The 23,324-nt window shown below is 40.1% G+C and overlaps 2 protein-coding genes across 4 annotated transcripts in view; both read left to right on the forward strand.

Annotated features, from left to right (window-relative positions):
• LOC107553771 (tetratricopeptide repeat protein 27-like) overlaps positions 1–2,370 on the forward strand; it is a 70,354-nt gene extending 67,984 nt beyond the window's left edge. The window contains exons 16-17 of the mRNA XM_016236081.1: positions 1,053–1,250; positions 2,075–2,370. Coding sequence (XP_016091567.1) covers positions 1,053–1,250; positions 2,075–2,224 — 348 coding nt within the window. The 3' untranslated portion in view covers positions 2,225–2,370. The remainder of the gene's footprint in view (positions 1–1,052; positions 1,251–2,074) is intronic.
• A 6,562-nt stretch (positions 2,371–8,932) lies between these two features.
• Positions 8,933–23,324, forward strand: part of LOC107553384 (latent-transforming growth factor beta-binding protein 1-like) — a 98,576-nt gene continuing 84,184 nt past the window's right edge. For all 3 annotated transcript variants that reach the window (XM_016235584.1, XM_016235591.1, XM_016235593.1), the window contains exons 1-2: positions 8,933–9,458; positions 10,575–10,645. In XM_016235584.1, coding sequence (XP_016091070.1) covers positions 9,124–9,458; positions 10,575–10,645 — 406 coding nt within the window. In that variant the 5' untranslated portion in view covers positions 8,933–9,123. The remainder of the gene's footprint in view (positions 9,459–10,574; positions 10,646–23,324) is intronic.

Genomic DNA, 23,324 nt, shown 5'->3' on the forward strand with positions numbered 1-23,324 from the left:
TATATATATATATAACTTTTTTTCTTTTTCCCAAATTTATTATTATTTTTTTTTACCAAACCTCAAAGTTTATCAAAATGCAGTTACTTACTATCCAGGTATAAACTGCCATTTCTGAGTGAGTGTAAGAGAGCGAGTCATGAAAACACTTCCCCAGACAGAGAGGGTCAAGTCTGAACTTTTTGGCTCTTCCTGGTTTCTCTGGCACATGTACAGACTCTGGAGTGTCTGCATTTGTTTGTGTGGTTGAGTGAGAACAGCGCCTGGTGGCATGTAGAGAGAGAGAGTGTGTGTGTGCGTGTTGAAGATGCAAAGAGCTGCTTGGGCTGTCACATGGTCAGGACAGAATAAAGGTTAAGGAGTAGAGGGTGGAAACTAAGAGAGAAAAGGAACATCATAGAGTATAAATGTAAGAAAGAGTTAAAAATAACATCTAACATCTAAGAATGCAGAGGTCAAGTTTAGGGATTTGTGATTTGAGGGTAAATGTGAAGTGAAGTGACATGTGGATGTGCTCTGCACACGAATTAGTGCTCTGCATTTACCCATCCAAAGTGCACACACACAGCAGTGAACACACACAGCAGTGAACACACACAAACCGTGAACACACACCCGGAGCAGTGGGCAGCCATTTATGCTGCGGCGCCCGGTCAGACACTTCTGACTAGTCACACACCTTACTGAAGGCTTCACAGACTCTGGTATTAACATCTGTTTCAGGTGATCTGAGTTAGACCGCGCTAAATGCAAGTGTAAACCGTGTCAAAACACATTTTACAACACTTGTAACCACGTTTTTTATGTTTGTGTACATACATACATACACATATATATATATATATATATATATATATATATAACTTTTTTTCTTTTTCCCAAATTTATTATTATTTTTTTTTACCGGGTTGACATTTATGTCAACCCTAAATTAGTTTTCAGATTGGATATTCATGATTGGTTCTTGAGTTTAAACATCAGTTTTACCCTACTAAATGGTAAATCCTTTAGCATTTTGTTTATTTCTCTTTGTCTTTTGTTTTTCCCATCAGGTGCTGGAAATCCTGGTGCGTGCGGTAGTGGACAATCTGACAGATCACCGTGGCGAACAGGCCTCCAATCTTAAAGCCAAACTGCAGGAACTTTTTGGTCGAGTCTCCGCCCGTTGTAGCACAGACGCCCAAATATGGAAGCAGTACGCTCGGCTCTATGGCGATGGCCATAGCAACAATGTACAAGACAGCGAAAAGGTGAGATTTGTTTTGTTTAGTTATTTGTTATAAGAAGTGCCTAGAACTATTATTTTTCAGCATTCAGTAACTTAACCCAAGAAAAGAAGAGCCTGTGGTTCTTCTACAGCAGACTTAACTATTAACAGTTTTTGTCAGTTCTTGTAGATTGTAAGCAGTGTTTTTTTTCACTTAAATTTGCAAATAAAACAAAGATTAATAGTGTTTACAAGAAAATTCTTTTGCAGTTGTTTCTACTTTAAAAAATCCTTTAATTCAATGTGTTATTTGCAGTTTCTTTTTAATTATTTATGAAATCTACTAGCAATTTCTGAGTGAAAATTATTTCTACATTAAATTTTTCAGTGTAGAGGTCAAGCACTCATGGGTTCGATCCCCAGGGCATCTGGTAAAATATATATCTTGAATGATCTGTAAGTCTTTTTGGATAGAATGCGTATGTCGATATAGCTTGAAGAGCACAAAGTTTCATCATTGAAACTTCACAGTGGACTTTCTACACTCTCAGAAAAAAAGGTACAAAAGTTGTCACTGGGGCGGTACCTTTTCAAAAGGCACACCTTTGTACCTAAAGTGTACATATTAGTACCTAAAAGGTACAAAAGTGTACCTTTTGAAAAGGTACCGCCCCAGTGACAGCTTTTGTACCTTTTTTTTCTGAGAGTGGTGCTGCACCTATAAAAATATAGCGATTTACAAACTCAAACTAAACTTGACAAACTCAGTTTTCCATGGAAGACATAGCTTTTATTGGTTGTCGCTTTACTACCTTACATCTGGTTTGGTCACAAAGTCTAACTACGTTTTGATGTGTGTTTTTTTAGGCACTACAGTTTCTGAGTAAAGCGCATCGGTGTGAGACGCAGGCAGCTGGCTGGGAAAAAGACATGGGCAACTTCAGATCTGTAGTGAAAGGTGCCAGAGATATGGCTACTGGTGAGATTTTATACACACACATACACAAGGACATTTGAGAGGAACATACAGAATTGTGGTCCTGCACTCATTCAGAGAGTCACTCTGTCATGGCTAATGTGACAGCGCGTGAACGTAGTGAGAGACTGAAAGGGCTGATGGATTGAGAACAAGGGAGCAGGAGCAAGAACGGCAAACAAGCTTTTTACCCCTTTGACCTCCAGCAGAGACAGACTTCTGTTTGTGTGTGTGGGCACGTGTGCCTGTGTGTGTTTACCAGATTGGTTTGCTTTTGTCTGTCCATCTGTGTGTGTGTCTCATTAGGAGGGATGTTGAGGGTTTGGTCAGTGAGTGTGTGTTGAATTAAACATCAGTAGGGACAGAGCACAGGTTTTGGGTTGAATAGCAATTCTTTCTCCGTTTCTAACGACCTGAATTTCTGTGTCTTAAAGGTATACTGAAGTGCCTTGAAACACGCAGTGTTATGCTATGTGGTGACGTAATTTCATCTGAAACAGGAAGAACTTTTTAAATAGCCAATAGCGTTTAATTTATACCGTTTAGATTATGACAGCCACAGTCTAATAGATTAGCCCTTTAGATTCAATATGAAACTGTTACTAAAGCAAAACAGTGACCATAATGATGCTGAGGATGTGTAGTTTGAAAATTGTGCAATTTATGTTGGTGCAGGGCACCGGTGTTATCTCTTCTACTTATTAGTGCCATTTGTCTAACCGTTTCGCCTCATCATCTGATCCAAATCGCTATAAAATATAGCATTCTGTGTAGAATTCAACTGGGTCCGATACATTTTGTGGTATACACGACTCGCGCATATGATCTGCTCCGTGATATCGTGTCTCTGGACCGGAGCAGACTGTGCGCGCGCTGTGGCGGTTCGCGTACACAACACGAAACCAATGGAAAGCATATTTACACTGTCTGAATTGTTCCTTATTCCCCATATTGTGCACTTCCTGCATTTCAGCATACAGAGAATACTAATTCTGAGAACAAGTGACCTATTTCAGCCACAGTTTCAGTGTTTATTTAGTTTGATGAGAAGCTGAAGTGCAGGGTGATGTCATCAAAACCGTTGGTTCATATTGCTGGAAGTGAGAGACTGTAAGATTTGAATGCTTATATCTTCTAAATACGAATTTTGTCATCGTATTGGAGCACATTAGCTTATAGATAACTAAGGCTAACATATTCATACTAAAAGCCAAAAATTTCAATTTGGTTTTCATGGGGACTTTAAAAATCAGACTGCCACATCATGTTATTCTCAGCTCAGTTGGCACTGAACATGGACTAGCTTGTCTAAGCGAAACATGGTCTCGCTCAAATGTTCATTTGCCATCTTTTTAGCGTCTCTCCTCTTATTCCTTCTCACGCACTCTCTCCATCAGCTTGTTGTCCTTGAGTATGCAGGCTGTTTGTTGTTGAACTTAATGATTTATAAAGGGGGCGGCTTGGCAAATGTAGCAGAACCCTTCACACGCCTCCATCCATTCCCACTTGCCTGCTTTGTGTGTGTGTGTGTGTGTGTGTTTGGGGAGGATCGATCAATATAAGGGTGAGGGAAGTGTGTGAGCATACGTATAAGATCATTCTTCACTGGGTTGTGTGTGGATTGTGTTTGTATTCATGTATGTGTTTCTGTGCAATATAGCTGTGTGTGTGTGTGTGTGTGTGTGTGTGTGTGTGTTGTGAATGAGCTCTGCACTTATTAATCACATCACTTTTCCTGCTATCGCCGCTTCCCCAATGATACAGTGTGAAGTTCCTGTCCTCCCTCTGTGGGCCGCATATGTGACTGCTGTATCATTTAAGTGTGTCCCTGCTGTCTCACGCACAAATGAACAACTTAAGAACCCGATTGCCCTGCATTAGGTTCTCTGACAGTTTATACAGTATAGCTGTAAAAGTTGATTGTGTTTGACACTATTGATCTTTTAAATTCCAGATGAAATGGTTTAGATTTGGATATTCCCAAGAGGTGCGTTTACAAAATAAGGATTTTGACCCCTAAAGGGGTTGTTCACCCAAAAATGAGAGTTCTGTCATCATATACTTACCTCACGTCATTCCAGACCTGTATGACTTTCTTCTGTGACGCACAAAAAGATATTTTAAATAGTAACCAAGTGTTTTCTTTTCTTTTGTCCATACAGTCAAAGTCAGTGGGGTCCAGTGTTGTTTGGACCTCACTGAATTCCAAAATATATTTTGTGTTCCACCGAAGAATGTAAGTATGGATGAATATGTGAGTAAATGACGACAGAATTTTCATTTTTGGGTAAACTATAGCTGAAGTATTTATCCAGGGGGACTATATGTAATACAAAAATGAATGATACTTCAAATCACTTGACGGATTGAGGACAGGTGTCATTACTTTTCTAAGCGATCAGATTTGGGATTTTCACCTTCTGGATGATAAAACTAGTGATACATTTGTAGACTTAATAAGGGTACTATAAGTTCTTTCCAGAAACCAGAATGATTGACAGTTGAAGGTTCTTTTGATTGGCCCAATACACAGACCACTCAGAGCACCCTAGCAACTGTATAGCAACATGTTAAAAACCTCCCAGAACACCTTAGCAACTGTATAAATGATACATTTTATATGAAATAGCAAGTTTGCCTTCGTATTTCTTGCACATGACTGGCTGATAGAGTACTGTTGTTAGTTACTGCTCACAGCCTGAATAAATGAAGCAATTAAGCCTATTTAACTTTTTTACTTTTTTTTATTATTAATATCCATTTTGAGTGCATTATTACTAGTGTTAAAATTACTCCTTGTATGCTATTCCTCCTGTAACTTTACTACTATTATTATTATTATTATTATTATTATTAAATCACTTGACGGATTGAGGACAGGTGTCATTACTTTTCTAAGCGATCAGATTTGGGATTTTCACCTTCTGGATGATAAAACTAGTGATACATTTGTAGACTTAATAAGGGTACTATAAGTTCTTTCCAGAAACCAGAATGATTGACAGTTGAAGGTTCTTTTGATTGGCCCAATACACAGACCACTCAGAGCACCCTAGCAACTGTATAGCAACATGTTAAAAACCTCCCAGAACACCTTAGCAACTGTATAAATGATACATTTTATATGAAATAGCAAGTTTGCCTTCGTATTTCTTGCACATGACTGGCTGATCGAGTACTGTTGTTAGTTACTGCTCACAGCCTGAATAAATGAAGCAATTAAGCCTATTTAACTTTTTTACTTTTTTTTTATTATTAATATCCATTTTGAGTGCATTATTACTAGTGTTAAAATTACTCCTTGTATGCTATTCCTCCTGTAACTTTACTACTATTATTATTATTATTATTATTATTATTATTCACATGGGTGGGAAAGACAATTGTGTGCAAATCCCCATTGAAGTTTTGATGCAGTTTACATGGATTCACAGACCAAAATACGATTTGAGTGTGGTGTAAACTACTTTGTTAAAGCATGCCAAAATCTTGCCATTAACATTGTATTCTCTCTCTCTCTCCTGCTCATCTTTTAGTTATGATGGTCATTATTTTTAACTAAAAATAGCTGTGACCCAAGAATAGCTTTATGACACCACTGTCTCTCTCTCTGTTCATTAACTGAATTTTCTTTTCAACTCTAGCCTTTAGACCTGGCAGATGTAATAGGAACTGTCTTTTTATTCAATTAGAGATCATCAATTGATGAAAACAACACTAATGTGGCAATATTTTTCACAGAAGAGATTGTTTGTGAATGTACATTATAAGAATGGACTGTTTAACACCTGTTAGGTTGTGTGGAAACAGAACATTTTCTTTCAAGACATTCAGTTCTTCTCAAGGATGATCTCATGCAATCAATAAATCAGTCTGAAATATCCTTCCAAATACTCCAAAGCTTATGAGGAATGGTATTCCATGTCTGTCTATCTGTCTCTCTGGCTGTCTCACCCACGCGTATCCTAGAGTGGGCTGAGCTCAGTCTAGGCCTAAAATGGTATTGATCTAAGGAAGTTTCTGAGTCACCTTTCAGTAATGCTATAAAGATGTTCTGGTAATCCAGATAGCAAGCGTCTGTAGGAGGACAGTGACTTTCGGTTGAGTTTAGGGAATTGTGAGCATGTGAAAGAATGGAGGCATGTTCATCTATTTGTGTGTCGAAACAGGAGGGTGTGTGCGGATGCTGAATGTATTAATAGGATCCGGTTTTTTACATGTAGGGAGGCCATAGGGTACCCGTTCATGGGCAGAAGGCTCTCAAAGTCAGATTTAGAGCTGGAAAGCAGTCAGGCATGCTGTAGGGAGAAAGTCATTTGGATCACATAACTGCATAGAACATCATGGACCGCTTCGATTCAGTGTTTCTGACTGTTATACAATAAATCTCACTTAAGTATAGCAGCAGAATAAATGAATGGTTCTGATGGTTTTTCAGCTCTGTTACAGTAGTGTTGTAAATGGCAGGGGAGAGATAGTAGACACTCTTAAAAATAAGGTGATGACGGAACCAATTTGAGTTTCCTAACAAATTTTTCAGTGAATAATTCTTAAAAGTAAAATTTTTCTTAGTGTGATAAACATTTAATAAAATGTTGACCCTTTTTTACACTGATAGGAACATTTTGTGCAATGGGAAGTTTCCATGGATGTTAAAGGTTCTTCATGGAATAATCTGCCAATAAAGAAACTTTATTTTTAAGAGTGAAGCTGGTTAGTCTCCCAGCTTGGTCGGCAAAAAACATTTCCTCCTAAACCATCTACCATCTAACATATCAAACGCTGCATGGACATCAAATCCTACGGCATTTAAGGGCAAATTCTAGTAAACCAGATTAGACATATTACAATACGGCCAGGTTATCCTCAAAAACCACAATAATACAATTGCCAAGTTTCAATGGCAATATTTCAAAAGCACATTAATAGTCCAATTATTGCCTATAATCTGAGTAAGGAATTATTCAGATGAAGATGTTTACGTTACATGGACAAATCTATTCAAACTTGTTTATGTGCTACTTCCCAATACCATGTGTTTTTACTGACATTTTGTAGCTGTTGCTGTTATGGCTGCTTCAAATATAAAATGTTAGCCGCTTCTGGGACATCAAACCATCTTGTCAATTACATAAAGCATAAAACTACTAAAAATGTCAATAAAGTGTTTCTGACCTCAATATGTCGTTGTCATGTAAAGCAGCAACCAGAAAGTGTCAGGGTAAGATCTGAACCAAATATATATGAAATTTACCTTAGATTTCAACCAATATTATTATTACTATTATTATTAAGTATTAACCCTATTTCCTGAGGTCCCCCAAAGTGTGGCTTCTTCTCTTCCACACATGCACACTTTGTGTGGTGGTTAAAGCATTTACTGTGATTATGGTTACCCGAATTATGTGCATAATTATGATATTCTGTTTACATGAGCTTCAGCTTTAATTGCAGCAGTGGCTTAAATGCATTACAGGGTGCATGTAGGCATAGCCAGTGTTTGATTCTAATGGAATTTCTGGTTACTATTGTATAAGCATTGTTGATGTTCAGTCCCCAGTTGATGCCCAATGTAATATCTTGAGAACCATACACTGGAATAGCTTATTTTTTCTTAAAGCGATGTGGAACAGTGGAACTGATGCCTGCACTCTATGTGACAGGCTTGACTTATGATGGATGCACTTTTCTGACATTTTTACAAACGACCTCCACCTTCAAATTCATAGGTCTGAAACAGTTCTTCAGTTGTTGTTTTTTTGCCTTTGGTTTAAGGGTTCAGCCCCACATGTGTGTTCCAATAAGAACTCCATCCTTGACGTCATGTCTGCAGGAGATTGGCTATATGGAGCTCGAGCTCAAACTCCAGCCCTTGCACACACACGCGCTCAAACTTTTCTAAGAGTTTTCAAACTTCTGCTCGAGTTCAAATCGCGCGCACGCGAGCTCTCCCGCCGCGTTGACTCCCGTTTTCCCCGATTTCCGTTTCGTGCTTTGAAACTTTGTTTCACTCCAAGCATTTTCCCCCTCTTTTAAGTTATGTTTGCCTCTAAGTGTTTTCTTATGGCGAATAGATGACAGCGCGCGAGGGTTTACAACTTCTACAGTGATCATAACATTCTAAAAAGCAAAGTAACATCTGTTGTTTCAAGAAGCCACGTGAGACAGTTTAAATGTAGGCTATCGGCTTCCCTACCAATGAACCTGATGCCCCTTAAAAAGTTTTAGCCAGCCATTCACAAAGATTTTTCCACATTCCCTACAATCACGAAGAGTATTGAGTTGTATCCCAGCCCTGTATTTCTTAATATTTTCTGCACTTTGGATCAGTCCCTCTCACTTTGCTCTGAAGTACAGTATGAAATTGCACAGTGGAAATAAGAGGACTGATTATATTGGAGCCTCAACCAGCTTTGGCCCCGGGCCCTCATGTCACTTCAGTGAGCGTAGACTTGCGTCAGAAACTGCTCTAGGTGGGCGAGGAGATTGACCGGGGGGGTTACAGTAAGGTTAGTAGGTCCATTCAGTTTGTGTGTGAGTGTGACTCTTGATGTCATTGCAGAGTGAATGTCTGTGGGGGGCAGTGCTGTGTTGGTTGGAGCAAGACCCCAGGATCTCAGCGCTGCACTAAACGTGAGTTATGACGATTCTTTTGAATCATGCATGTGCTTGGGTTCTCTCAGGTCTTTCTTCTGCACTACACCACACTTGAGCTTCAATCTAAAATCTTGCTTGAACAATTCCCCCTCTTTTAAGTTATGTTTGCGTCTAAGTGTTTTCTTGTGGCGAATAGATGACAGCGCGCGAGGGTTTACAACTGCTTCACACGCGACAGAGTGGAGCTGCACTTCTATAGTTTTATTTTTGTGTCTTTCTATCTATTGTGTGTAAATATAGTACAGAGTGGTTCTTTCAAACTTTCCCAACACTTTTACTTCCAATGGATATGGCTGTGCTCATGTGGGACATCATTGTTTCTCTAACGTTACTGATTTCTCCGGATTTGCTCTCGGCGGATAAGAGCGGCTTCAGGAGACTGTACGTGCTTCAGACGGGACCGAGCGGTACGGACGGTGTTCACGTGAGCTCCATTTCATCGCTCTCGGGAGCGTCGGGACAGCCGCACGCCTACAATGTGGAGCTCAAAGCCAGCTTCGGCGGCCAGGTCCGGACCCGCAGAATGGGTCACCAGTCGAACCCGAACCCGAGCATTCCGATCCGCCAGGACGCGCAGCCTGGCCGACACACAACCAGCCATCATATGAAAATGTCAGGGTAAGATCAGAGCCAAATATATTCATATACATAACACTTTACGTTAGCTGTCGACCAACTGCATATATAGTTTAAAAAAAGTTAGTTTTATAATTAATATTTATGCAGAGTTGTTTTGCAATCTAAATGGTCACAAAGTTTATTATCCAAACTTAAAAATATATTTAATCCAAGTTTATTTGCATAGCGCTTTTCACAATACAAATCGTTGCACAGCAACTTTACAGCAAATTAAGTTTAAGTTAATTAATACATTAAAATAAAAAATAAAGTAGGTTAACATCATAAAGTGACTTTACCTGTGAATAGCGATATTGAATGTTTTTCTTTAAGGGACCCACCAAATGGTGCTGATAACAATTATCGGTAAGTCAAACCGATTATTGGGCTGTGTGTAGTTTACAGTTTGATAAAAAGAAATATAAAAATTAGCCATAAGAAGAAAAAATTATATGACAGTTCTAAAAATAAAAGTTTAGTACGATTCTCAAAATGCAGAACTTACATTTTGTTCATATAATACTGTTAAATAGAAACAATCGAGAATGTGAGGGTGTTGTACTTCCTTAAGAGGTCTGAATCTTGCATTTGATTTCCAATGATGTTAGCAGCCAGGTGTCATTAAGGAGCAATAAATTTGATAAGGCAACGAGGCTACAGTGATCATAACATTCTAAAAAGCAAAGTAACATCTGTTGTTTCAAGAAGCCACGTGAGACAGTTTAAATGTAGGCTACCGGCTTCCCTACCAATGAACCTGATGCCCCTTAAAAAGTTTTAGCCAGCCATTCACAAAGATTTTTCCACATTCCCTACAATCACGAAGAGTATTGAGTTGTATCCCAGCCCTGTATTTCTTAATATTTTCTGCACTTTGGATCAGTCCCTCTCACTTTGCTCTGAAGTACAGTATGAAATTGCACAGTGGAAATAAGAGGACTGATTATATTGGAGCCTCAACCAGCTTTGGCCCCGGGCCCTCATGTCACTTCAGTGAGCGTAGACTTGCGTCAGAAACTGCTCTAGGTGGGCGAGGAGATTGACCGGGGGGGGTTACAGTAAGGTTAGTAGGTCCATTCAGTTTGTGTGTGAGTGTGACTCTTGATGTCATTGCAGAGTGAATGTCTGTGGGGGGCAGTGCTGTGTTGGTTGGAGCAAGACCCCAGGATCTCAGCGCTGCACTAAACGTGAGTTATGACAATTCTTTTGAATCATGCATGTGCTTGGGTTCTCTCAGGTCTTTCTTCGACACTACACTATACCTGAACTTCAACTTCAATCTTGCTTGAAGAATGGAAGCCCTTTAATCACCCTGGAAGTCTAGTTTAGAATGGTTTCTTTGCTTTAGTTTAACACTGTTTTGCTAAAGACTGAGGGCTTCACATGAAATCAGTTCTCTTAGGTATGTCAACAAAATTAGCTAATCAGTCTTTAAACTCAACGGTGTAGAAAAGGGGACTGAGTTTGTGTTATTACGAAGGGTTTAGGCTGCTAACACAAAAGCTGCAGATTCAATCATATTTAGAGTTCATCTAAGAGTTAAGAATACTGCCCAACATCATTTACTGATCACATACTGAGGGATTACACTTATGCCCTTTGGCTTCAAATCCTCGCTATGCGTTTTTTAGCAAGACATTCGTCCATGTCTTGCTCCATAGTCCACTTGGTATGAAATGGTGTCTAGAAGCTCCCTCTGGACACAAATGTGTGCTAAATATAAGTGAGAGAAATTGTGAATATTTAGTCTCTTAGACTTGAATTCTTCTGTAAAATGCACAAAACAGATCAGAGGCTACAAGTGTTGTTTTGGACCCCAATTCATTGAATGGACAAAAACAGTTGAAACAATTTTCTTAAACTGTGTTCCAAAGTAGAAAAAACAACATGAGGGACAGAATTTTCATTTTGGCAGTTGCTGTGGTTAAAACATGACATATGCTGAGACATTTTATGGTATCCTTCATGAATAACCAGACAGACAGCTGCAATGGCCACCTGTGATGGAAGTCAAAACGTTCTCAGTGAGATCTGAAGTGGAGAGATGGGGGTGGTTGGAAGGAGGGTGTGTATTGTTATCATAGGTGTAGATTTCGAGTGGGTGGTGCCGGATGGTTCATGATAGCTTATATTAGCAAACACTCAGTATGTCACGAAATGCTCAGGTTACAAGCAAATCTAATCTGCAAGTTATTGCACTCAAAACCCATAGCACCAACTTGGGGTTTGTAAAGAAAAGAAATGCAAGACATGACAGAATGTTTCAGTTAATGCAATGGACAGAAAGTACACAGGAAAAAACTTGAAATATAATTATGGAAAACAAAGAGAGGAGGACACAATGGCAAAGGGCAAAAGATGTGAAATTTTGATGCTACAGAGAGTATGATAAACTAGTGGAAGACCTGGATCAGTTTCTCCTCATCCTGTGTGTTTCTGCCAGTAGGTTATATAAGAACCAATCACTGGGGAAAGGCCACCGGGGAAAGTTGCACCTCCACCCGCTTCAAGTCTTACCTCCAGCACACATTCCTCTTACCCACATTTTACACAAATCCTAGACAATCAATATTGTGTCTACATCCCCTGTCTCCAGTGACATTCCTCCTTCTTTTCCCTTGTTTTTCAGGAATGACAAATTGACTTTTTTTGTGTGTAGGGTCTATGCCGCCTCCAAGATTGTGTCTTGGATGTCTGCTGCATTTTGACAAAGTGTTTTGTCTTGGAGCATTGCGTCAAACATCAGGTGCACATTTTACTTGTGTATAGTGATTATGCAGCCAATTTCATCCGAGTGATCTTTCTCATACATTAAAGTCAGTCTTGGTTCCAGATGTCTATATTTGATGGATATGGGTTTGTTTCTCAATTGCTTGTCTGCAACCTACTAAGCCATAGACAATCTGTTTTTGTGTGTGTGTGGTTAAGAATTTAATAACTAAGAATGCTTGTTACATTTTCTATTCTGATTTTTCAGTGGCAGATACCTGAGATACTTTCAAAGCATAATATGCAGAAACAACAGTATGTAAATCACTCAGTCAGGTTAAGTCCTGTAAAAAGTGTAAACAGTAGGACACAATTATTAAAAAAACTATATATTTTTTGAGCACTGTTCAGGAATTTGGGGGTGGGGCTATTTGTCAGATTACTCAAACAGACTGACGTTTTGAAACCAAATTTGGTCTAAAACCTTTAAGATAACAATATTGCCAGCTACTTAGTGTATTTCTAATTTTCCAGCAACGAAAACGCCAAACAATCATTTCTGAACAAAGCTACAGAAGAATTAATTGTAATAGTTCTCCAAGCAAACACAGTAGATTTGTTCTTACATGAATCATTGATTTTAAACTATCTAGTTAAGTAAATGATTGTGCCCTGGTGACTTGTTTAATTCCTGAATGAATCATTGTTTTTGAATAATTCAGAGTGAATTATTCGATGATTCATTCATTAAAGTGGTAGCTTGTTTCATTCCTGAATAAATTAGTTGTTTTGAATTATTGACTCAGACAGCTACTTGTCCCCACCTACTGACAGAACGATCGAAAAATTGCTATCAGAATGTGCTTTATTGCCAGGTATGTTTACACATACGAGGAATTTGTGTTTTTCGTTACAGAAGCTTCCACAGTGCAACAGAATGACAGTAACAGAACAAATAAACAAATAAATAAAAAATAAAACAAGTAAATAAGGAATAAAAATATACAAATCGACAATTGTATGTACAGGTATATAACAATAGACAGTTGTATGTACAGGTATATTATGTGCAAATTGAAATGTAGACTGAGTATGTGTGTTAGATAAATAAGTGTATGAGTGAATAAATAGTGTGTGTTCCACAGTTATTGTTAAGTGTTCATGAGATGGATGGCCTGAGGGAAGAAACTGTTCATGTTTCTGGTCGTTCTGATGCTCCGAGCTCTGTAGCGTCGACCAGATGGCAACAGTTCAAAGAGGGAGTGTGCTGGATGTGTGTAGAACGTACAGTAGTCTGTCTGGAATGGAACGCATCATGTATGTATGTATGTGTGTGTATGTATATATATAAATAAATACATATATTATCATTTTATGATTTTATATATTTATATTATTATTATAATATTAATTTAATAAAAAACTCTTTCTATATATATATAATAGAGAGAGAGATAGAGGGAGAAAAAAAAGAGAAAACCCCCTGTTTACAGAAAGAGGCCCTGTTTCCCTGTTTACACGGGCAGAGGAATCATTTTGCAGGCCATCTGGAGCAAAACCAGAGCACATTCCTGCTTCAGCCATCCCTTTTATTTTCAATGGAAGCATCTATAGTTTGATGTCAGCCGCACAGTGAGTGGCCTGAGAGCCCTTAAATTTGAGCTGAAATGTAACAGAACATTTTAAATGGAAGACCTTGCAGGAAAATTGGGTGTGGAAAAGGGAAGCCTCTTTAATACCTTAGAGAATGTCTCTTGGACCATTTTTCTGCTGACTCGGGAAATCTTGGGGAAATATTGTTTTTATTTTGTTATACAGTACCACTATGGTGTCATTAAGCCATTTGTTTTTATGTTTTGCCAACCTTGGTGCGCTTTCGTGAAAAAGGTTATTCTCATAAACGTACAGAATCCAGTATTTCTGCCAGATCACTGGATCACTGTCAACCCATAAACATGTGTCTTATGATGGGGTCACCACTGTGTACACATGCTTTCAAGTAAATTAAGAATGAATTATGTCCTTTTTCGTTCATCTGACAGCAGCATTAGATGTTGTAATTTATGGTGACTGGGACAAGGATTAATCATAGGTCATCCATTTTCCATCAGTTTCATTGCTCATATATTTTTCAATATAGGGGGGAAATGAGAAAGTCCAGATTGTAGTCAGTACCTCCCCCTGTTTCTATATACAGTATCTTCCTTTCCATTTGTGTTTTAGGATCACTATGTCTCCATTCTCCACCTCTCTTGTCTCTGAAGATAGACCTGACCGTAAATTTTCCTGCTAAATGTTTAATGGGGTTTGATTTTTCAGGTTTTAACACTCACCTCACTCAGAAAGTGCAAACAAAGAGAATCGTTTGAATAGAAGTGCCTTTTGTTTTTCCTGGCTCGTTCCACCAAGCTGCATGGAACTTCATAGATGAAGTGTTTTATTCGGAGCTGTCAGTCATCCAGGTAGCTTTGGTCGCTGACTTTGAGTCCTATTATTGTACAGTGTGGAGGGACACTGGGTTATTAGCCTTTCTATTTTACCACCAGGATATTGCACTCCAGATCTTTATCTCAAACTGAACAAGACGAGTGTTAATCCTGGTTCATTTTCAGCTCATCATGTCCTATAAATAAATGACAATGTAGACCAGGGGCCGGTTGCACCAGCTTAAGCACCAACTTACTTGCACTACTAAATATTTGAGCATTGCACCATTAAACTTGGTTGAAACATAACCCTATACATAAACTAAATATTTACTGAAGCCTTCAACCAGTAATAATAGCTGGAATAAACTGGAAGACCAATTGGATTGCTTCAATGAGCTCATGTTTTAAATGACAGAAATTATGTTGACATTCACACTTGTTTATACAAACCCGATTCCAAAAAAGTTGGGACACTGTACAAATTGTGAATAAAAACAGAATGCAATGATGTGGAAGTTTCAAATTTCAATATTTTATTCAGAATACAACATATCAAATGTTTAAACTGAGAAAATGTATAATTTTAAGGGAAAAATAAGTTGTTTAAATTTCGTGGCATCAACACGTCTCAAAAAAGTTGGGACATGGCCATCTTTACCACTGTGTGGCATCCCCTCTTCTTTTTATAACAGTCTGCAAACATCTGGAGACTGAGGAGACAAGTTGCTCAAGTTTAGGAATAGGAATGTTATCCCATTCTTGTCTAATACAGGCTTCTAGTTGCTCAACTGTCTTAGGTCTTCTTTGCCGCATCTTCCTCTTTATGATGCGCCAAATGTTTTCTATGGGTGAAAGATCTGGACTGCAGGCTGGCCATTTCAGTACCCGGATCCTTCTTCTACGCAGCCATGATGTTGTAATTGATGCAGTATGTGCTCTGGCATTGTCATGTTGAAAAATGCAAGGTCTTTCCTGAAAGAGACGACATCTGGATGGGAGCATATGTTGTTCTAGAACTTGGATATACCTTTCAGCATTGATGGTGCCTTTCCAGATATGCAAGCTGCCCATGCCGCTGCCCATGCCACACGCACTCATGCAACCCCATACCATCAGAGATGCAGGCTTCTGAACAGAGCGCTGATAACAACTTGGGTTGTCCTTGTCCTCTTTAGTCCAGATGACATGGCGTCCAAGTTTTCCAAAAAGAACTTCAAATTTTTGAACTTTGAAATATAAATAAATAATGAATAAATTGGTTCTTAGCAGCACTTCGACATGAAACTGGTCTTAACAGTGAACTTTCCAGTGTGCCTCACCCTGTCATTTATGCATGCCAGCGTTTTAACACAAAAAATATGAAAGGAAATAAATTTCTATTCTATTATTAGTATTTATTTATTTAATTTAGTTTCTGCTTTTTACATACCATTCCTGAACCATTATAATTTAAATATTTTATTTATTTTATTTAATTGACTAATTATTTTATGATTTTAGCGTCATTTCAATGGGGAATTTTGATTTAATTTAAATAATTTAATTTATTGCTTTTCAACACTATTTCTTATTACAAATTTGAAGGCAGCTTATTAGACCAATAATGATAAATGTCATATCCATATTCTGTTCCTATTCAACTACACATTACCTTTTGGGGAGCTTATGAACTACTAGATAAATCTTGCATTAAGAACAAATGGTGCGACTGAAGTACAGACTAACTAGTAGAGACTAAGTGAACTTCGTCTCAGTTTAAATAAGACATACTTGTGCTACTATATGCTGAAGATCAGTACATCACTGATCTTTTTTTTTCAGAACACAAAGTAATTGTGAATGAATGGCTTTTTTTTCAGAGAGTTAAGCGACGTATGTAAAGCAGACGTAAAGTGACAAGCAATAAAGCATCATGGTAATCCAGGTCCAGACAGAAAAATGGCTTATTACTGTAATCTTGTTGGTTTGGAGTTAGTGTTAACATTTGATGTAACTTATTTAACAGACTTTTGAGAAACAGAATTTAGTTTTGGCATGTTTAAAAGTTGTTTGAACGGAAGTCATGAAGTGAGCCTAAGTTCAGTCTGCTGAATGCCTGCAGCCTTGTTGTCCTCTCTTTTCTGATGTGTTTTCGTGTTTGCGTTCACCATGTGATATGCATTCAGAAGCTGCTCAGACTTTCCTTGAATTCTTTTTATTGGATTGAGGTCATCAAGAAACATTCAGAGCATTTTTGTGTTTCTCAGACAGTCGTGGGTTGATGGGTGATTTAATTTGTCTGCACAATGGAAGACTGTGTAGCAATGAAGAGCTTGCGGATGGTAAAAACTGCAATGAAAATTTAGGACCAGAGTCCTAAATTTAGGACTTTTGCACCGATGACAGCTTCGATTTAATGCCACTACATAATTTAAATCTAATTTACAGTTTGTTATACAAGTTTTACAACATGTAAAATGCTCATGTCTTCCCTCTGAGCCTGGATTTCTCATATTGCTCATCTGAAGTGTTTGAGTGTTTTTCCTGTGCTCAGGCATGTGTGCACAGCTCACCGCTGAAAGACTGCTCAGTCTATTTTGTCCCTCAACTGAACACGGCCCAAGCATTCACGTCCTTCGCCAGATAAAACACAACATGAAAATATTTCACCTGGGCTCCTCAACACGGCAGAGAGACGGATATGTTTTTCCTGGCCGGCCGTGCTGAAAAAGTGTCCTAGATCTGCAGGAACAGGTGACTAGGTTGAGGAACCTGCTGGGATGAGCCTGAACTAAAGAGGAGAGCTCAATTCTGTTGGTTCTCCGAATTCACTTGTTGCACTATTTTTGCATGTGATAATTCAATACAGACACCTGCGTCTTATTTATTAACCACCCGCAATGTAGTTTGACCAGCACAAACAATCATTTTTAGATAGGCTTATTGTATTATACTTTGTGAGAAAGTGGATCAGATCAAATTATTAAGCATTTTTAGTTTTTAGATTGACAGGGTTGGGTAAGGGTTAGTTAGAGTGACCATTTGTCCACGTTTTCCCGAATACATGTCCTAGCCAGGATTTCTAAATTGACTAAAATGAGTTTTGGCTTTGTTTTTCTATTGGCATGCAGTCGACAGTCCTCATACATTATATTTAGCATATTTGCATTGCTTTGACCTTTGGTCGATTATGTCCAATGCCTGCACACTATTGGTCAACTACTCAGGACATTTCTGGGAAAAATAGTATGTATGTTTACCTTAGTTTAGCGATTAGGGTTTACTTTAAGGTCACGTTTGTGTACTTGCATTCATTTTCAGTAACTCAGTGGTCCAGTGTCAATCATTCTACTTATGTTGCAGTTAGCACATGCTCATGTCTTTTTTTTTATTCCACAGGTTAAATATCATTCTTAAAACAGCTTAAGCCACCATTAAAAGTTTGAAAAGTACATGACAAAGTGATACAGAACTGGAACTAATTCATAGTCATGCAATTTAACACCTTGGAACATCATTCAAACAATCAGAATCAAGCGTTCAACTATGCAGTAGCATAATTAAAAGTCATACAGGTTTGGAACAGCATGACGGGGAGTAAATGATGACAGAATTTTTTTTGGGGGGGTGAACTTTCCCTTTAAGGTTAATAAAAATTATTGTTTTTCCAGTTTAATTAAAGCATGGCTTGTTTGAGAGGAGTTTGCGTGTCAGTATCTCCACAACAACTTGTGAAATGCCTCTCCTGTCTGCTCACACTGCAGGCTTTCAGTCCTCAGGCAGTAGCTTAGCATGCTAACCCACATGTCTTGTCCAAGAAAATCCAAGTTGTACCTTTCAGATTCAACACGTTTGAAGATGTTAGAGCTGTGGGAGAGCTCTGCAGCATACAGACCCTCTTGAATGAGCTCTTAGATGTGTTGCACGTATAAAGCTGAGCCGAGAAATGGCCCGACCACAGCCGCCTTTAATTGGCTCTGTGTCTACTGTGAAATACTAGCAGACTGAAATGGGCTTATCGACCACTCTGTTTGGCGCATTCAGCTGTGTGTGAGCTCTTACACCGCTGAGCACATTGAGGGTACAATGTAACACATTTAACTCCAATTTCAATATTGACTTGAAGGATAAAACTAATAAGAAGCTGGACGTGTTGGAATTACCCAGCGCAGCTCCCCATAGCCTGGTCATCTGAGTCAGCAACATCTCCCTCTCATTTCTCTCACGCACTCTTTATCAGTCTTTCTTTCCTTCCTGCTCTCTGTCTTTGTGAGGCCTAACTTTATCTCTCACTTTCTTTTTTTGGTACTGTGCAGTTTAGTCAGCAGGAAGTTTGTTTGAAGAGGTGTTGAGCAAAGCGTTTAACCTCCACATTGTACAGTAGCCCACAGCATTAGTCATAAGGGTTGGTGAGACGTTGTCAGCAGGATGTTGGTACGATCTAACACTTGTGATTCACCGACTTACAGCTTCACACTGTACAAGTTACAATCTAAATTTATATAGAGAGACAGGACACTTTTATGTGTTGTAGACATGTTTGTTATCTGGGGCTAGTAGGACTGTGATGCATATTTTTCAGGAATCTTTGATGAATAGAAAGGTCAAAGGAACAGTTATTTAAAATGGAAATCTTTTGTCACATCATAAATGTCTTTCTTTAATATCTCTTTTGATTGACTTAATGTATCCTTGCTAAATAAAAGTATTAATTTCTTTAAAAGACTTTAAACTGTAATGTATAATGAAATGTAATTATCCAATTTAATTAAGAGTTCATAGTTTTATGAAATATTTGCTTAAAATTCACTACAAATATTTGAAACCCAAATGTGCATTATCCATTCATTGTACTGGTAGATTTAGCATGTGCAAGCTTATGCTTCTGAAATTGGCCAAAACATCTCAAAATAAACACACCAGTTTATCAGCCTGGCTAATATATTGATCAATTACTTGACTCAGTGCCAAAATTTTGGATACAATACCTCAGACATTGATACTGGATAGACAGATGGTAGGTCAGTCATTGAATATGTGTGGTAGATTTGCATTTCATGCATGTAATCATTTACTTATCTACAAAAAAAAGCCTAACATTTTTCATGTACATTTAGATGAGGCACATCTTATCAAGATGGGTCATATAATTAACTATTAGCATTCAAAACATATTTTGTGTTGCACAGAAGAATGCGAGTCATGTGGGGTAAGTGAATGAGGACAGAATTTTCATTTGTCACAATACTTCTACTTTAACTCATATAGCACTTTTTCTGTGTGTAAATGTGTGGTGGGGGTGAGTTTTGGAGTTTAAAAGAATGATATTCTGTGTACTTTTGCGCCTACATGTGTACGTTAATTGTGTGCGTTTATGTGGGAGAGGTGGTGTACAAGGGCATGATATGAACAAGAACAGTGTTCGTGTGTGTACTCCGTTTCTAAGGACTGTCTCACTTTGTAACCCTGAGCCCCAGAGGGCCAATGAGGTACATTGGAAAAGGAGGGAAACCTAGTGAGGGTGGAAAAGAAAACAGAAATCCTCTGCTGTTGGTCATGTCAACTGAAATGAAAAACTCCAAACCAGGGGGAGTAGTTTATATGATGTCATATTTGATGTAATCACTCTCACCTCTGTCACAAGGCCTGTGAATAATAATTTGTGGTCAATAAATGCTCATTTTAATCCAGCTTTTATGGAAAAATATGACGTGTGTATGTGCTTGGGTATAGTTTGTCTTCAAAAGTGAGCTAAATTTAATAAAACCTCCTTTGGAAGCATCTGGAAAAAAGATTTATAAATTAAGCACATTGTTTTTATTATGATAAATGAAGTTTAATTTGTTTATATAGTTCATAACTTAATTAAAAGTACATTTCAATATACAGATGGTGTTTCCTGCTTGACATTTCTGCCTGCCGCACCTCCTCCAGTGCACCTTTTGCGTCAGCTGCAGGGTCATCAGCTGGTGCCACCGTTCATGGACGTTTCGCCCCCTATCCAGTACGTCTCCCGGTGGGGGGGCAGTGGCTTATTGGGACATCCCCCCGCCACCCCCTGCAGCTGCCCTCACTGGGGTGCCGAGCCCCAATTCCTGTCCCTCCTCCTTAGCCACAACCAGTAGCTTGCCTTCTCTGCCTCCTCCGCCAGCTCCTTGATGGCTCTCCTCAGGCTTACCCCAGTTGTCCCAGCAGCTCGAAGGAGCTGGATTGCGGACTTTCCCACGAAGCCCCTGCAACCAACTTCCACGGGATGGATGGTCACGGTCCATCCCCCGTCTCTGCACTCCGCCGCCAGATCAGAGTACTTGAGCCGCTTGAACTCGTACGCTGCTGGTATTCCCTCTTCCCATGGCACAGTCAGCTCAATAATGAAAACCTTCTTTGCCGCTGTGGCCCACACCAAAACATCTGGCCTTAATGTTGTCTGAGTGATCTCTGTTGGGAAGATAAGCTGGGTGCCCAGGTCAACAGGCATCTTCCATCCCTTTCCAGGAGTGAGCAGACATGTTGTCCTTCCCGCCACTGTCTTCTGCCCGCCTTCTCCTGGTCTGAGGAACAGGATGTTTGGCCGAATGGGATCTAAAGAGCTATCTGCCCGGACTCTACATCTTTCCAACTGCTCCGCCATCTTCCTCAGCACCTGATTATGCTGCCATCTAAAGCGGCCCTGCGTCAAAGCAACGTTACACCCCGACAAGATATGTCGAAGGCCTGCATTGGCTTCATTGCACAGGGGGCACTTGTCCTCACTTCTGAACCACTGGGAGAGATTTCTGGGACAAGGGAGGGTGTCATACACTGCCCTCACGAGGAAGCTGAGCTGCGACTGCGGGGTTCGCCAGATATCCGCCCAGGTTATGACCCTGTTAGTACTATCCTCCCAGCGGGTCCATACTCCTTGTTTGCCCTGGGAAACAGCCTTAATGAAGTAATGGTCCTGTTCCACTCGTGAGACCTCTTCCACCACCATGGACTTCCTCTGCTCCCTTGTTGCTTTGGACCAGAACTGGACTGGCTCTCCCCAGCCCAAACCTGCTCGGCTGTGTTGGACTCTTCCCATGACCTCCTTGTGTTGTAGCCTGTTAATGGCTTGATCGACTTCCTGCTGGGCCATCCATCTGCGCCCAGTGCGGATGGTCACCCCTGCGCTCTTCACTGCTTCGTCCCTGGATTCCTTTAGTTCTAATACAAGACGGGTCTTCTCCTGCTTGTACCCGAGGTTGATGGACTTCAAAGGAAGCTGAAGAGCATTCTTGCCGAAGAGGCCTGTGTCAGAGAAGCAGCGCGGGAGGCCCAACCACTTCCTGATGTAGGTGTTGGAGATGGTGTCCATTCTGCTAACCAGGGATGACGGTATTTCGGACACCTTCAGAGGCCACATCACACGCTGGAAAAGTGTGAATTGGTAGCACCATACCTTCAGTTTCCCCGGAAGCTGGCTGCTGTCAATTTTTTCAAGCCCCTCTCTCAGTTGCTTCTGCAACAACTTCCCCATCTGTCTGTCGGAGAGCTCTGATGTATACTCCCTTCCAAGACTTCGGACGGGTTGCTCTTTCAACAATGGTATCTTCTCCTCTCCTGCTGTGAACACCATCCTGTCGTCCCTCACCCCTTTCCTGATTGAAAGGCTCCTAGACTTTGAGGGCTTAATCTTCATCCTAGCCCATTGTATCAGCTCGTCAAGGCGCTTGAGGAGCCGGGCTCTACATGGAGCTGTCTGTAAGATGGTTGTCACATCATCCATGTACCCTCTCAGTGCCGGGAGTCTTACTCCTGACAGTAATCGCAGCCCTCTGGCCATCTGTCTTGCTCCGATGAGGATGACTTCAAACGCTGTCACAAACAGGATAGGGGATATTGAGCAGCCCATGGCTATACCGACCTCCACCTGCTGCCATCCAGTCGTGCGGCCATCGAGAGAGAAACACATGCGCAGGTTATTAAAATACTTGGCTATGATGGTAATTACACATGCTAGAATGTGGAAGAATTCCAACACAAACTCAACCAGCTTATGTGGTACTGAACCATAAGCGTTCGCCAAGTCAAGCCACACCACATGAAGTTCGCTCTTCTCTCTTTTGGCATGTTGTATATGCTCCCAGATCACGGATGTGTGTTCAATACATTCTGGAAAACCTGAGAGCCCAGCCTTTTGACAACTTGTGTCGATGATGCTAATGCTAAGGAAGCTGGTCATCCTTCTTGCCAAAACTGAGAAGAACAGTTTCCCTTCCACGTTCAGCAAGGCAATGCTCCTGAACTGATTAATGGTCATGGAATACCGCTCCTTAGGAATGAAGATTCCAACTGCCTCTTGCCACTCAGCTTGAATGGATTGGTTCTTCCACACAACCTGCATGAGCTTCCACAAGATCTTCGTCACTTGTGGACAGTTCTTGTACACCTTGTATGGGAGCCCGTTTGGACCTGGTGCTGAGGCTGATCTGGCCTTTTTGAGGACCTCTCTAATCTCACACAACCTGGGTGGGGAGGTGTTGAAAGGGGTCCTTGGGGGATCTGGGCGTGGCACATAACCTGGTGAGCCAAGTGGTGTCTCTTTGGCTGCATCCGTATACTGGCCCTTGATATAAAGTACCAGATCCTCTTTAGTGATGGCCAGCTTGCCGCTCCGCTTCTCATCCAGCAGCTGACGGGCGTACTTGAAAGGGTCTTTGAAGAAGTTTTTCCTTTCCTTCTCCTTCCATTTCCTCAGCCTCCTGATCCGCTCTGCCCGGCGTAGCTT

The sequence above is a fragment of the Sinocyclocheilus grahami genome, unplaced genomic scaffold (assembly GCF_001515645.1).
Source record: "Sinocyclocheilus grahami isolate Dianchi unplaced genomic scaffold, SAMN03320097.WGS_v1.1 scaffold18.1, whole genome shotgun sequence".
NCBI lineage: Eukaryota > Metazoa > Chordata > Actinopteri > Cypriniformes > Cyprinidae > Sinocyclocheilus > Sinocyclocheilus grahami.